This window comes from Cibotium barometz, chromosome 22, assembly GCF_041138505.1.
Source record: "Cibotium barometz isolate CiBa-2024 chromosome 22, ASM4113850v1, whole genome shotgun sequence".
Taxonomy (NCBI): domain Eukaryota; kingdom Viridiplantae; phylum Streptophyta; class Polypodiopsida; order Cyatheales; family Cibotiaceae; genus Cibotium; species Cibotium barometz.
Genome location: NC_141067.1, coordinates 2,985,792 through 3,001,974, shown reverse-complemented (window position 1 = coordinate 3,001,974; position 16,183 = coordinate 2,985,792). Strand labels below are relative to the sequence as shown.

Below are 16,183 nucleotides of genomic sequence, written 5' to 3'. Positions count from 1 at the left end.
CAAATTGGAGATAGTGTTGAGGGCCCCCCCCCCCAAAGGATGATTGAGACTTCCCAACAGGCCCAACTTTTATTTATCCCGGGAATCGTGGCACTGGCGTACATCACGACTTATCTATCACAGGTTCAAGAATAGAGAGAGAAACACATAGAGCGAAAGCGAACGAAAAAGCATGGGGCATTACACAATCACTAGGTAGCAAGTAAAATAAGCACAGTTTTTTCTTTTCTTTTCTGCCACATGTGACTCTCTTTAGCATCATCTCCTCTCCTCTTCTCCAACCACGTGGCAACAATGTACAACAGTAGGCAATATGTTTCTCCCCTCTAACCACGACATACGTAGGAGCAGTTGTGTACAGGGTGGCAACAGTGTACAACAGTAGGCAATATGTTTCGCCCCTCTAACCACCACCACATACGTAGGAGCAGTAGTGTACAGGGTGGCAACAGTGTATAAGAGTAGCTAACCACCACATACGTAGCAGTAGTGTACAAGGGTGGGCAGTAGAGCAGCAGCATGGGCCTCCCAGCCTCTAAACAACGCAACACCACACACTAAGCGTGCACTATTCAATGCTTCTGCAAATCATCGGGTTTAGTAATAATACAAAAGTCTTATGTGTACGACCTTACTCTCTAGTGTAAAAACGTGCAATTTTATCATCTTGTAAATAAAGAAAATATTTAAATGCAACATATTCTTTTCCTTTTGTTATCTTCGGGTACACTAGTAGAGAAGATGGTAAGTGGACAAGTACCAATTACCCCCACTTAAAGGACACAAAAAAAGACTAGTTTCTTATGCAGTTAGAATATCCTTTTAGGATATCTTTTTTTTCCAAGATTGTTGCCCCATGATTAATGACCCAAGATTTGGAAGGCCTATCCGTGTTGCTCTACAATGCTTGTGGTTAAACAATACAAAGGCACATCATATTATTGATGTGAAAAATTATTATACATCAAAGCAAAATATGAAGGAGTTTCCACAGGGAGGCTTCGTTAAATGAAGCCTCATATAGTAAATGCAACTAAGCCAACACCTTGAACTTTACCAAATAAGGCTGAGTTGGAAAATGTAGAAGAAAATGAAGCCTTCAACATTTATTTCCACAAAATTCAACGCTTCTTCGAGTGTGTTGCCCCTGAGGAAACTTCCCATATGACGGCAAAAAAATATTAGCCCTTCTACGTCTACCCTAGTGGAGAGTTTGGCAAGACCAAGGGCAAGACATAATATCTTTGAAAAAATAAACATATAACAAGATTAGTAAAAATTTCTACAAAATAATCTTTATGGGGCAAGATTTTTTTTCCCTCCTTTCAATCCGAGGAATCCTTTACTTCCATCGAAAATAATCCATATTGAAAAAAATTATAAAAATATTAATGCATAGCCCAAACGAAGTCTCCTTGATGCTTGTGTTGTCTTGTAGATATGGCATTCTTAGGCTAATTGTTGCTACTCTTCAATACTACATAGGATGGAGAAATGGGGAGGGGGTAGGTCTTTTTTATAGAGACTTGAAGAGAACCCCATGAAGGGCTCAGCATGCTCAACAAACCATATGATTAGAATAGTGTAGCCAAAAAGGGAGTGCCACAACTATACAACTTAGAACACATTGCCATGTGGTAGATCTATGCCCCTAACCACCACAAACCTACCCATGTTAAATTTCACATGTCCAGGAGGTTTTCAACCTAATGTGTCTTACATGTCCTATGAAATACTCACATCGATCTCCAAGGGGGCTAAATATTGCAAGGATCGTATAGTTACAAAACTTGTTTTTGCATTGGTTGATTGTGTAGCCAAGTGTGTTCTTATATTAACTGGTAAGAAGACTATATGGTCAATACTTGTGATTAAAAATGAATTTAATGTAATACTCTTTAAGGGAACCTAGAGAATCTAATTAACTTGCATCAATTCATAAGCATGGCCCAAGTGCTAATGTAATATTTTTAAATGCTTATAGATACATGTAAGACAATATGTAGTGGTATCATTAGTGTTGGTTCTCTCCTATTTTGATAAAATGGGTTTGGCTCCTTTTGAAGTCACAATTTGGTATTTACTTAGTGGTGTGATCATCTCGACCAAAGGCATTATAACTTGTGGCCCTAAAGTAATCACAATATTAACAGGCACCTATGGGGATTTAAACTCAAGACCTCCCCTCCCAAGTCACAAGCCCGCACTACTGGGTTATGTGCTGGCCGATCTAATAAACTTAAATTAAATTTAAATTATACAATATAATATGAATATTAAAATTCTTTTACACATGCTTAATGTTGCATATCTTTTGCCACATCATTGTTTTAAAAAGGATTCCTCTACTATGAGTTTCCATGTCTTTCCAACCAACAAGAAGTGGACCGATTGGTTGGCCTTCAGGCTCATAATCTTCATGAACCTCCATGTGCAATTATATTACGTACCATGTCTCAATATAATCTTCATTGGGTCAAGATTCTTAAAAATCATAAGTTGTTTAAATATATTATAGACCCCTTTACAAAGTCACAACTCCTTTATCTATTTGGAGAATATTGTAGAGCCATGTCTGAGGTACACAATGATAAGGGGTTATAAAATGGAAGCAAGGATTTCATTTGACTAAACTTTATCCATATGTATTTAAATAGTGATGATCCATGGGAAAAAGTGTCCCTAATTTATAGAACTTGTTGGTGCTATTATTTAGCAAGCTTCCTTTTACTAACTTTACAAGTTTTCTATACACTTTTTTATTTAAAGGCATCGAACTCATCACCCATAATTGCATACTAAAGTTATAATGTTTCATACACATTAGCCACTTTAATTCGACAAGTAGACAATACGACCATAAAATGTTAATAACTTCTTTTATTAACTCTAATTCCACCCCCATTTTGTACACAACGAAGATATGTAATGGAGATCTTAACTTGATTTATTGAGTAATTTTTGCATGTAATTTCTATTTTAAAATAATTACTATATATTTTGAAAGTATACAAAAAGGTAGTTTTTTTATATAGCACATCTTTATACCAAAAATTAGGTATTTCTACTTGCTTGAATGGTCCAAGGATAGATAATTATCAAGACAATGTGCCCATATGGTCAAATTTCATTCTTAATGGTTAGATTTTTTGACATCTCCAATGGAAATTTACTCCAAAGTCTTAAAGCAATTGAACATAACTAATAAATTAATTATAAAAAAATAACAAACAAAATTTGGTTTAATTTGAGTAAAAAAAAGGTCTATTTTCATCTATTTTATGTGAAAATAGCTCTACTTGAGAAGTTTCTTCTCTTCCAAGCCTAAACTAAGCTTGGTAAAGTCGACCAAACATCAGTGGAGACTCCTAAGGTGGCCATGCATGTGGCCACGTGTGTAATATCTTACTTACATATGGCATTCATTCCACCTCAACAAGTGCCACCTAATTATTAATGACATGAAATACTACGTCACATGGATTAACACATCATCAAGGAGGGAGAGTTGCCACCTCATCTTGAGTTGGTGCCACTTGTCACACCTATATGCCACGGCAACAAAGTCAAGCATACCATATCATCAATTTGAGTTCCCATAACATCACCTCCCATGCATGGATGCATCCATTCATGGTTTCACATACATGTAAAATAAGATATATTTAATTTATAGATAATCCATACATATATAATACTCTTATAATATTTATATTTTAAATAAAAATATACAACAATAAGAAAATATATTATTTCACCTCTATAATTTTTTAAAAATTAGCTCTATTTATTAATTTATTGAATATAATTATATATATTTTAACATACTTTTAATTTTTTAAATTTTAAAATAATAAATTTTACTTTTAAAAATAAATAACATATATATATTAAATAACATATTATTTTAAAGTTAAAAGAAATATATTTTATCTTCTTCTTAAAATATATTTTCTTTATTTTTTATAATTTTAAATTTTAAATATTTAATTTAAAGAATATATTATATTAAAATCCTCTCCATTTTAAAATCTACCCAAAGATATTATGCAAATTTAATTAAAAAAAGATATATCTATTAATCTATAATCATCTAATTGAATAAGAAAATGTTATCTTATGAATTAGAACATCCAATACAATGCAAGATAAGAGAGTATTGTTTCCCACAAATGCACATACTTCTATGCTCATTTCATTCAATCATAGCTTAGTGTCTAGTCTTAGTAGCTTTTTTTTAAACAATGGGCTCATAAAGTCATAGGAGTAATAGATCTGATAGGAATAGAAAACCCCCTGCTCATGTGGCTTAAGAAGCGGAGAGAAAGAGGATATAGCTTGCGAGTGGAAAAGAGAGTAGAGAGCAAGCCAATGGGCAGTCTCGCTAATGTTGGCGAGCCACCACCACCCTCACCTCCTCCACATGAGCCTCTTCCACCTCTCCCTACTTGCCCCCTTGGTTTACTTGAAGCATGTGAGCCTCCCCTTTCTCCTCCTAGTGAAAGTGTGAATGTAAAAGCCACCATAAGCAAGCCAACCATACATCATCGTATGTCCAAGATCATTCGTAATTTCTTTCAAGATCTCACTCCCTTGTCACAATCTGTTCTCTTCACATCCCTTATTGACCACAATTTGTTCTCTTCACATCCCTTATTGACCATACTGAAGTAGTTGAGTGTAGGACTATTGTTGAGATTGGTGAGCATCAAGAGAGGAGAGTGGATGCTAAGGTTCTTAATAGTGTTTCACTCAAATGCATCCATCAAGGAGAGGAATATCTCGGATGCATTGGCTGCTTATTGTGCTACTGTAGGAGCCATTTATAGACCCCACATGGCAGCGAGATGAGAAGCACCTCTCGCATTCTTTACATAGCACCCTGGACTCTTATAGGTGGTTCTTTGAGGCAAAGAACTGATGCTGATGATGCTGGGGTACTGTGGGCTTCTAGTGGTCATAGTCCTAGGTATAATCATTTGATTAATGATAGCACCAAGGCACTTCTAGACAAATTTTGGGAGGAGAATTGTAGATCTTTGCCAGTGTTCAAGAAAGCATTGCAAAAAAGAGTCTCAAAGGATGTGTTCATCGAACATGGGGGGCTTGTTTTCTTGAGGTGAGTCAAACTGCATTATATACCCAGTTTGTGGAGGCACACCCTCACCTCAAGATCGGCCAAAGATCTTTCGAACGATGCAAACTATGGTTTGTGCACTACTCTCATCAGCGTGACACGTGTTGTCAATACCATGTGGAGTTTAAACTTTACAATGCTGTGTTTTGTTTCCCTAGTGGGAACAATGGGAGGCCCACACGATTTGATACACTCTTTTGTGTCCACACAAGCCATATGCCTTATACTTTCATGTGTGGAGGGGACGTGTGGTGCATGTGGGGGATTGGTAGAGCTGCCTATGCTTAAGGGGGATGTTAGTGACATTGAGGTAGTGCATTGGTGGCAATATGAGTATGTAGTATGCCCGCTCGATGGTGGGGGGCGATCCAGGAGGTTGCAGCTCATGGAGAAACATACTCCACATGCATTGTTCACAGTACTTCTTTTAGAGAGCACATCTAACCTTATATACGACACACCCATTGTGGCAAGTGGCAGGATCGTTAGTTTCATACGTGCTTGGAGCAGTTTCCCATTGGTGGTGTTATCTCAATGTGGTGGATTTTGTTGAGAACTATATATTCTCGCCCTACCAAGAGATACAGTCTGAGTACTACTTTTCAGAGCAAGTATAATATCTTTGATTGGTTTGTGATGTAATAGATGGCATTTGACCATTGTCTTGATAAAATTGTATTACACTTTAGGTGGCTATTTTGGTGCACATTAGGCGATTCCCACGGATTGTGACACGGTAAGAATCAGTTATTGATGTAAATATTGGTTCGGGAAAGTTCTTTTGTTCCCCACATGTCTGTAAGATCTTGCAAAGAAACAAATCAATTATTATGGGATTATTCATAAAGACTTAATTGTTTCTCGAAGAACGAATCACACTCCTTATATGCATCGGGAGACAAGAGCAAATGGATGCTATGAGGAGGGTACACGCGGAGGAAGTGCGAGCAAAGGACAAAATGCTAGAAGACTTTCAAGGCTAGGTAAAAAGGGAAAAAGGGGCAAAAGAAGACTTGCAAGAAAGAATCTAGGAAGAAATCGGCCAGAGGTGCATGGGTGTCTCGAAGCGGACTGTTATTAAATATATGCAAAATTTAATCCAGACAGCTCAGCAAAACAGGTAGGTGCCCTGCGACCTTCCAACTAGGACGAAATTGCAAAATTCATGAACCAGTTGAAAGCGTCTAAGACAGATAGACAAGGCCAAAGCAGCTCTCAAGCACGAGCATCAAGATAAGGAAGAAACCCCTCCCCCGGATCCAGAGCACTGTGGGGAAGCAGCGGGCTCTTATGATTCGCAGATCCGGGTGGTGAGGAGCCAACAACTCATTCGAAAAGTGACTCTGCTAATGCCTCTTGCCAATGGAGTCACCAAGCAGAAAGGGAAAGGAGGGTGCTGAAGACAGAACCTGGAAGAATACCGCCCTATGGGTGGAAATGGAGTTGAGGAGGGAAAAGAAGGCCAAAGAACCTGAGCATACCATCTTTGAAAAGGTATCATCACCACCCCAGAGCAAATAGAGTCCCATGCCTTTGCACAGCAGGCATGGCTATGGAAACAATGAAGAGGGGAAGGGCAAGGTATCCAAAGGCGTGGCCCATTAATGTGCAATTCCAACAAACCAAAAAGGATAGTAAGATTAGCTATCATACTTTCTATTTTATCAAATTTGATGGCCAAAAGGATACTCATCTTTGTGCTTCATGATTAAGTCAACTAGAAAATTACTTTTCAAAATGGGACAAGATAAAACATGTTGCTAACCATCTGGTTGACCATGCATCATTATGGTGGAATGTTCTTCGTAATAGCCATGATAAACCAACTACTTAGGTGGAATTATAATGTAAGGTAAAGTCCATCTTCCCCACCCCCCCCCCCCAAAGTTTTAATCTTAAAGCTCATCGTGCATGGGACAATTTGACTATGTCGGATTGCGAGATGATGCAACCCATACATGCATGTACGAAATCACTTGCATATGCATAAGGTAAGCTACGATCTCGCCTAGATCTAGAAAAGCATCCAAATCTAAACTCTTCTAGGAGAGTTTATAAATAATGAAGAATGTGGGAATATAAAATTCCATTTAAATTAGCTCCTCATAACACTCACCAACTCTCCTCAAAACTTTGTAGTAGGGACCATAATACCGATAATCTAATTGGTGTTGTTGTAGCCCTTGAGAGAACTATAATACTGATGAGCTAATTGATGTTGGTATTTCCCTTGGGAGAACCATATCTTGATTTGGGGATTCTTAAAAACACATAATTTCCTTCTTTGAACTCCAATGGTCTTCTATGAGCATCCTCATAGTGCTTCATCCTTTCCAAGATTTGGCTTTGAAATTTTCCCATTAAATACATTTTTAGGAGGAATTGTGAAAGTCAGCTACTTTTAAAAATTACTAGTGTGATTTAAAGTGGAATAATTGAGTTGAAAAGATTGCCTGAATGGACGATTATTATCCACAAAAAGATTGTATGGAAGAGGGCCTTGCATAGGCCGAACAAATTTACCAATGAAGCGAAGATTTTTCTTTGTGTCGTGAGCTAGAGAAATAGCTTCATAGAGATAAGGAGGTTTAAACATATTCACCTCTGCTCGCATACCTTCTTTGAGACCATCTTTGTATTTTTGTTGCAAAGTATCATCAAGGACATCCTCAAGCATGGGAAGATGTAGTGAACTCTACCAAAAATGCTTTGTATATTAAGATATACAGTGTCATGATCATCCAAGAACACTTGCTCCATGCATGATGTGCTTGTAGATGAAACTAGGAAAACACTCCTTGACTTTGTCTTGAAAATCAACCCAAGTGATTGGTTTGTCGCGGTAGCATGATGTAGTATATTCTACCATAAAGATGCCTTATCCACCATGTGATTTAGTAGCACATTTGATCTTATTATTTTGTGAGAAACTTTCATCCATAAAATAATCATCAAACTAGCTTAACCATGAAAGAATAGAGCAGCCATCCTTTTTACTATTAAAATTTGTAAAAGTAAAAGAGTGACAACTTATTTTGGATTTCATGTGCACGTGTTAAACATCAAAGCTACTTTGAGAATTTTGGCGGTGCGGTCATCCTCTTGAGAATTTTTGGCCTGAATGCACTTCGCATGCTCCAATAAGGATTCCACATGCATGCATCGTTGTTGCTCTTCTTCCAATTGAGCTTGAATTAAAGAAAACTTTTGATTGAGTGTTGACTCAAAAAGTGGAGAGTTGGTGAAGCCATGATTATTGTCGATATACAAATCATTATCACTTGAAGAAGGATTCATTGTGAATTTTGTTGATGAAATTGGAGATTTGTTACCTCGTTTGCACAATGCAAACACGATCGAGTTAATCAAAATAACGTTATGTGCCGAATGTAAGTAGAGGTTTACCTTGCTTTGTATAAGCCAAAGAAGAAATATAATTCTACCACGACCAAGTTTCTTCGGTGTGTTGTTTTTGACCACCACCACAAAATAAAGATTTATAGGCATTGTAGAGGAGGGTTCACTAGATTCCAGAATTGATAATGAAGAGGTCAGCATACTCACACACGAACATTGATTATGAGCCTTGCATTTTTATGGGCTTTTTAAGCTTAAAAGCTTGTGAGCTTGTAAATTGCAAGCTTCAAAACCATGGTTTTTCACAAAAACAAATTAGTGGAAAAGAAGGGAGTCTATTTGGAGTTGCATACAACCATTGATTGTTGGAGAGGGTGAAAGTAAAACTTTTAATCATGTGTAAGCATATTTGAAGCCTTATGCTTCCAGAATACATCTATGGTGCCCGATTAAGAAAAGAGGATTACTATAGAGAAAGATGATTTTGGAATTTTGAGTGTGTTTGTGAAACCATAAATGGTTATCCACATCTTGTGGACCTTGGGACAATAACCAATGTATAAAATTATCTCTAGCTTTCAAGGCTTGATTGAAACCTTTGTGGCAAATTATCAAAAATAAATAGCCATGATACCATTTTAATGATTTTCATTTCATAATTTTTGGCTTATGGAAAGTTATTTCCACCCTTTTGGTGAGAGGCTAAATCATCTTAACTACATGCAAGCTTTCATGGTGATTGTTCTCCTTTCCCATATCTTAGCTTTCAAGTTTTGCACCTCATTTTTATACTATTATTTTGTGGAACTTCCTCACTAAGTTTATGAACTTAAGTTGAAGGTTTAGGAGTTTGGAAAGGTTGAGGTTGAGCTATACTATGAGATTCCATCAATTTGTTAACTACTTAAACTTGAAAGGTTGAGGTTGAGCTATACCATGAGATTCTATCAAATTTGTTAACTACTTCAACTTTGAAGAAGTACTAATATAACCACATTTTTACTTCAAAGAAGTATTGATGTGACTAAATGTTTACTAGAGTTATAAGTTGCAATTTAAGATACTCCACATAAGGGACGTCATAATCTTTATCATTTCCTTCTTCTTTTTCTCTACATGTAGTGATTTCACTCTAATATTATTTTTTCATTTCTCTAAGTGGTATCTCTTTTTAATGTTAATTTAAGTCTTTATCCTTCTTACCTAGTGGATTTAGTTGTATTTTTAAGTTTTATTTAATTTACAACAATAGAAAAAGGAATCACCAAAAGTAAACATAATTACTTTCTCAATTTTTAAAGTTTTCAATCCGTTTCCTCTATTCCCGTTGGAGTAATCTATGGGTTGTATACAATCCTTGTTATACAATCCTTGTTAAATATGTGTAAAACGTTGTGTTGCAAAGTACTAAAATGCCTAAAAGATTTGATAGGAGAAGAGTGATGGGTCATCTCACAATCTAAGAGCTATGAGCAAAGAGCTACGTGGCAAGAAAAGATAACTTAAAACACGAGTATTGTAGGGTGGAAGAGCTAATAAAGTTGTGATAAATAAAGCACTTGTAAAAGTAAGGAATAATAGGTTTACACATGAACTAGCTATAGATGTGGTGCACACTCGATTAAAGGTGAAAGAGAGAAATAGGAAGATGACGTATTTCACATTAATTTTACCGATGTAAACTTATGTGAGGACTTCTCGCTATGTGCATTGTGTACTGCTTCATTTCTTTATTGTTTGTTCTTTGCTTTATTATTGTTGAATTGCTGGATTCTTTGATCTTGACCCTTGTGAAAGGTCGTTTGACAAAACCACTAAAAGATTTTGAAGCTTTGGAGAATTTAGAAGTACGATTCTCCTATTAGAACCTGGGCACACCATTTTTCTTTTCACAATTCAAAGTAAGAGTTCTAGAAAAGGCAAGAGTATGAGGACAAAACATGTTAATCTCCACTCTAATCTTTGGATCTGACCCTGAAATAAACTTCCTTTTATGCTTCTTTTCATGCACTTTTTCAATGGAGTACATTTGAATAAGGGCATTTTCAATGTAAGTGTGGAGGACAAGAAGTACTCCTAACCTTGATCCTCATTCTTTTTCACCACACACTTTACTTAAAATGAAAGGAAAAATTTAAGATAAAGAAATTACAATCTTGCATGACAATGGTAGTACACATGATTTTATTTGTGAATGTCTTGCACATGCTCTTCATCTTGACATAATTCCTTCTCATTTTAAAGTAAAGGCTTGCTTTCAAATTCAAAAGTATAATTACACTAAGAAAGTGAAGAATCTTGCTTTATCTATTGCACAATTTTTTGATGAACGTACTTTCTTTGTAGAATCTTTGTATAGTATTGACATAATTTTGGGAATGGAATGGCTTTTCGACATCATTACACACCACATATTGATTGTGAAAAGCACACAATGTCTTTTATGCATCATGGTAAGAATGTTTGTTTACAAGGAATGTATGAAGGCATGGTAAGAATGTTTGTTTTTACAAGGAATATCTGAAGGCAAGGATCGACCACTTTTGAGGAAGAGGGAGAAAACTTTCTTAATTTTTTGGTTATAACTAGCTTAGTGTTAATGAACCATCTCCCAAGGTTACATCACGTGAGTCCGTGACTCTTTTCTTTCTAAATTTTTTGATTATTTCCTCAATGTGTTACCTCCTAGACTACCTGTGCATGTCCTAAGGATCATCAAATAGATATTATTCCTGGAAGTGCACTGCCTTGTAGAGCACCTTCTAGAGTTAACCCTTTTGAGCAAAGATAAATTTAGTCTCAAATAAGGGATTTAATATCTCAAGGACTCATTAGACCAAGTAGTTCACTATATGGAGCACCAAACCTTCTTGGTTATTGTAATAAAGAAGAAAAATGGTACTTATCGCCATATGTGTAGACTACAAGGCTCTCACAAACAAAAACACTGTCAAGAATAGATTTCCAATTCCTAGAGTTGATGATCTTCTCAACAAATTAATAAGGGGAGCCAGCATCTTTAGAAAAATTGATCTAAAATCTGGATATCATCAAGGAAGAATGGCGGGTCAAGATATCTATAAAACTACTTTTAGAACTCATACTAGTCACTTTGAGTTTTTAGTAATGACATTCAGTCTTACTAATGCTCCTGCAACTTTTAGTCATATAATGAATAGGATCTTTCTTGGCCATCAAAACTTTGTGGTTGTCTTTTTCAATTATATCTTAGTTTTTAGTAAGTTTAAAGAAGAGCACAAAAAACACTTGAAAATTGTATTTAATTTGCTCAAGGAAAATGAACTTTACCTTAATCGTAAAAAGAGTAGCTTCTTCAAGAGTGAGATTGAGTATTTGAGATATATAGTTTGCTAAGGGAATCCATGTTGATCCCAAGAAAATAAAAACTATTGCATCATGACCGCGACCTAAGAATCTTCATGATTTATGATCTTTTCTAGGGTTGTATAGCTATTATTGCAAGTTTGTCCATAATTTTGCATATAAGGCGCAATATCTTGATGAACTTGTCAAAGAAAACCAAACCTTATGAATAGATTTAATTTCAAGAGAAATATTTTCTTGCATTAAAATATGCACTTACTCAGACACCTATGTTACGATTACGTGATTTTTCACGTCCTTTCTTTGTGGTTTTTTTTGCAAACCGATGCCAGTAGTAAGGGCATTGGTGTTGTGTTAATACAAGATGGTCATCCTATTGCTTTTCGAGAGTAGGAAATTTCATCTTGCTGAAAGTAAGTATAGCACCTATGACAAAGAGTTGTCTGTCGTAGTCCATGCATTAAAAATTTTGAAAACATTACTTGATGGGTTTAGAGTTTCTTATAAAAATTGATTCAGCAGAGTATTAAACACTTACTTTCTCAACCACTTATTTCAGATAGACATATTAAATGGGTAGCTTTTATTCAAAGTTTTCAAACTGTTATTCAATACCAACCTGGTAAAGAAAATGTAGTTATTGTTGACGCTTTAAGTAGAATACCTTCCATTCAAAATATATATGTAATTGAGAATACATCTTCTGACTCTATGCATGAGACTTATAACCAAGACTCTAACTTTAGTGACATTTGATCTAGATTGAGAGAAAATCATTGGAATCCTTTTGTTAAGTATTCCTATGATGATGGATATCTTTTCTTTCAGAAAATATTATGCATTACTCAACCCTTTATTAGAAATTCTATTCTAGAGAAATTACATCAGCCACCTTATGTGGGGCAGCATTGAGGTATTTCATCTACATTCCAGACTATCTCTAGTGACTTATATTGGCCTAAAATGAAATATAATGTAGCTAGATTTATTTCTAAATGTGATATTAACCAAAAAGTGAAAAGTTATAAGGATAAGAAACTTGGTTTGCTTATACCTCTCCAATCACTAACGCTCAAGAACATATTTCTACAGATTTTATCATTGGCTTTCCTACTATGAGACTGCAAGCCATAATGATATGATTTGGACTATTGTTGATAGATTTAGCAAGCATGCATATTTTCTTCCTTGTAAAAAGACTCTTACTACACATCAAGCTGCACACTTGTTTATTAAACAGATTTTCACACATCATGGTTTACCATAAGTAATTGTTTCTGATTGAGATTCTAAGTTTTGTAGTGAATACAATGTTTGATAATTTAGCCACTAAGTTGGATCTTTCCACTGCATTTCATCCTGAATCTAATGGTTAAACTGAAGTAACAAATAACGCAATATTGAATTTACTTCGTGCATATGTTTCATCATAACCTAAACAATGAGATAAGTATATCTATGTTTTGCAATTTACAAACAATAGCACACCATATTCATCCACTGGAAAAGCACCTTTTGCATGGCAAAGTTTTACCTACTCTTATCACTCATTTGTAACACTATTGAAGTTACATATCAATTCATCATTGATTTTACTTCCATTCATGATCATGTTCATAAAGCTATTTCTAATGCACAAGAGCAATACACTAAACATGCTAATAAGAAAAGAAAGCACATGGTTTTTTAAGTAGATTAATATATTTTGCTTTGTATTGAAAAGGGACATCTTAATTTAAGTGTTGAGGCCAACCTTGTTGTTAAGTTAGCTCCTCGTTTTTATGGTCCTTTTCAAATTATTCAAAAACTCAATGACCTAGTATATAAGCGTTTACTTCCTTCTCATTGGAGAATTTATAATTCTTTCCATATCAATCTGTCGAGATTTTATAAGAGACCACTTCTTACACATCTTGTATATGAGGAAGCACCTAGGCTTGATAACAAGGTAGAAGAACTTCAACACCTGAAGCTATTATTGACCATGAGACCACTACCACTACCACTACCACTCGCACAAGTACAATGTATAATAGATATCTTTTTACCTTTAAAAATCATCCCCAAGAGAATGCTAGATGGATGCCTGAATCCCAAGCAAGAGAAATGTCGCGATTTGTTCGTCCGTCGCTTTGTTGTTAATTGAAAATGCCTAATTACCACTATACTTGTGGCATGACACTTGGGTGATTTCGAATATTCTATATGTAAGACATGAGTTTAGGGATGGCTGGAACTAAGTGTTAGATTTAATGCTTATATGTTGTTGTGTAATTTTAGCATTTGTTGCTATTGTGTAATATGTTTGAATGGATAACTTACAGGTTGGTGAGATTCACGAGCTTTGTGCCCGTAAGCCGATGTATGGCTGAGACATGATGGTAGATGGTGATTTGAAAGAAGATTCTCATTTTTTATATTTTGACAATAGTATTTACTACGCGATATTTTGTATTATTGTTATCTTTTAAGAAACAATGTGAAATATACATCCTCCTTGTAAATAACTTTTATGAGCTCAAATGACACCATTAGCTATAACTAGGAAACCTTCATGATTTTTAATTTATATGATTATTGAATTTAATATCAGAACGAGTATTAACTTTTTGTGTTGTTACACCAAATTCAACATCCCAATGTGAACCTTGATTTGCTTACATGCCCTAGCTTATAATCATGCTAAAGCTACTAAACTTACGTAAGATGGACTTGCAAAAAGAAAGACATTCCATTTACTAGCAAGAAAGCCTTTGATCAAAGATCCCTAACAAGTGGATTTATTTTAAAAAAGATCTTGCACTAAATAACAAGAGAAACACTTTCAGGAAGTATAGAAATTAAATAGCAAAACGTTTGGTTTCGAAATTAATAATTATCAAAGACCTCTTTCCATGATTGTGTGAATACTCCCTTGAACCATCATTCCACAATTTCAATATCCCACTTGACATTCTATTGGTCAATGATGATGAAGCAATATTGTTTACATTTCATCTTTTATTCTTGTGAAATTAAACAAAATTAATCACGCACCATAATCATGCAAATCGGCACTTGAAAGTCTCCATGCTTCAAAGTGTTTTAATGAGACTTGCATGCTTCCATTGTTGAATAAAAATAGATTGGCTGAATTATTCAAGGCAATTGTTGGGTCTCTAGAAGTGGCAATCGTCCTTCCTCCTTGTGCAAATGTTTCAATAATTGAGTGATCCACCTGTAATTAGATGAGTTAATAATACTAACCTCGACATTGTTGTTAACCATTCAATTATGTCAATAAGTATATACTTTAGGTGATTCCCATATAAATAAATGGTATAGGTGGTTCCATTTTAACATCATTTACATTTGCATTAGTATAAAAATGAGAGGTTGTACGCTCACAATAATACGAAGAGATAATTGGTCTTCATACTCCAAAATAGTAACAAAACCTCCATGGACACCATTATCAAGGTTTGATGCTAATGATGATCTGCAAAGGAAAACATAAACATAAGATGCCGCAAAACATAATTTAAGTTAATACATAATTGACCTACAAAGAGAATATTAAAATATAGAAATAACCTACATTGAATAGATTATGGTATGGTTTTCAATTAATATTTCCTAGTTCTTGATCATTAAAAAAGAAACTAAATCTTAAACAAATTTTATAAAGTAAACATGCACATGTATGCACTTTAAATCCCATGTATCCCTTACATTTGCAAACATGCACATGTCTACAAATAAGCATGTTGACAAACAATGAATCAATAAACTAGTTTGTATTTGACTTTTTTTATACCTATGAACTAGACTAGTCACTTCACATGATATTAAACTTATTTAAATATAACAATGAAGGGCATTCCTTACCTGTGCCCCTTGAGCCCCTTCAACTTCCATGATTGAGCCACTTTCCAACACGACATTGTCAAGAGTGATGTTGCTTTCATAAAGACTTGTGAGTTCCTCAATGGGCCATTGGATCAAGTTTTCTCTTGTTGCGTTGTCGAACCAAACTTGTCTCGGGATTCCCTAGAAAATTTAGTGGGTCTACATTTAGCACATGTGAGAATAGTTAAAGGCATGTCACGCCATAGCCGAATTCCCAATTTAACCAAGGATTTGAGAGTCGAGGGCCCCCCCCCAAAGGATGATTGAGACTTCCCAACAGCCCCAACTTTTATTTATGGCGGTAAAAGTGGCACTGGCGTACATCACGACTTATCTATCACAGGTTCAAGAATAGAGAGAGAAACACAGAGAGCGAAAGCGAACGAAAAAGCATGGGGCATTACACAATCACTAGGTAGCAAGTAAAATAAGCACAGTTTTTTCTTTTCTTTTCTG

General features: G+C 35.3%; 1 protein-coding gene across 1 annotated transcript; it reads right to left on the bottom strand.

Moving 5' to 3' along the window:
- Window positions 1-14,684: 14,684 nt before the first annotated feature.
- On the bottom strand, window positions 14,685-15,912 carry LOC147626182 (acid beta-fructofuranosidase-like). Its single transcript, XM_086816881.1, has 3 exons — window positions 15,707-15,912; window positions 15,227-15,317; window positions 14,685-15,056 (listed from the first exon to the last, which is right to left on the bottom strand). The coding sequence occupies exons 1-3, from the start codon at window positions 15,784-15,786 to the stop codon at window positions 14,868-14,870; spliced, it is 360 nt and encodes a 119-aa protein (XP_086673007.1). The 5' UTR covers window positions 15,787-15,912; the 3' UTR covers window positions 14,685-14,867.
- Between the last annotated feature and the right edge of the window lie 271 nt (window positions 15,913-16,183).

Bases quoted from the DNA above. Each gene is read 5' to 3' on its own strand.
- LOC147626182 (XM_086816881.1), bottom strand. From the start codon at position 15,786: ATGAAAGCAACATCACTCTTGACAATGTCGTGTTGGAAAGTGGCTCAA. The intron at 15,318-15,706 runs GTAAGGAATGCC...TTTCCTTTGCAG, and splicing joins AAGGGGCTCAAGGGGCACAG to ATCATCATTAGCATCAAACC. The intron at 15,057-15,226 runs GTGAGCGTACAA...ATCTAATTACAG, and splicing joins AATTATCTCTTCGTATTATT to GTGGATCACTCAATTATTGA.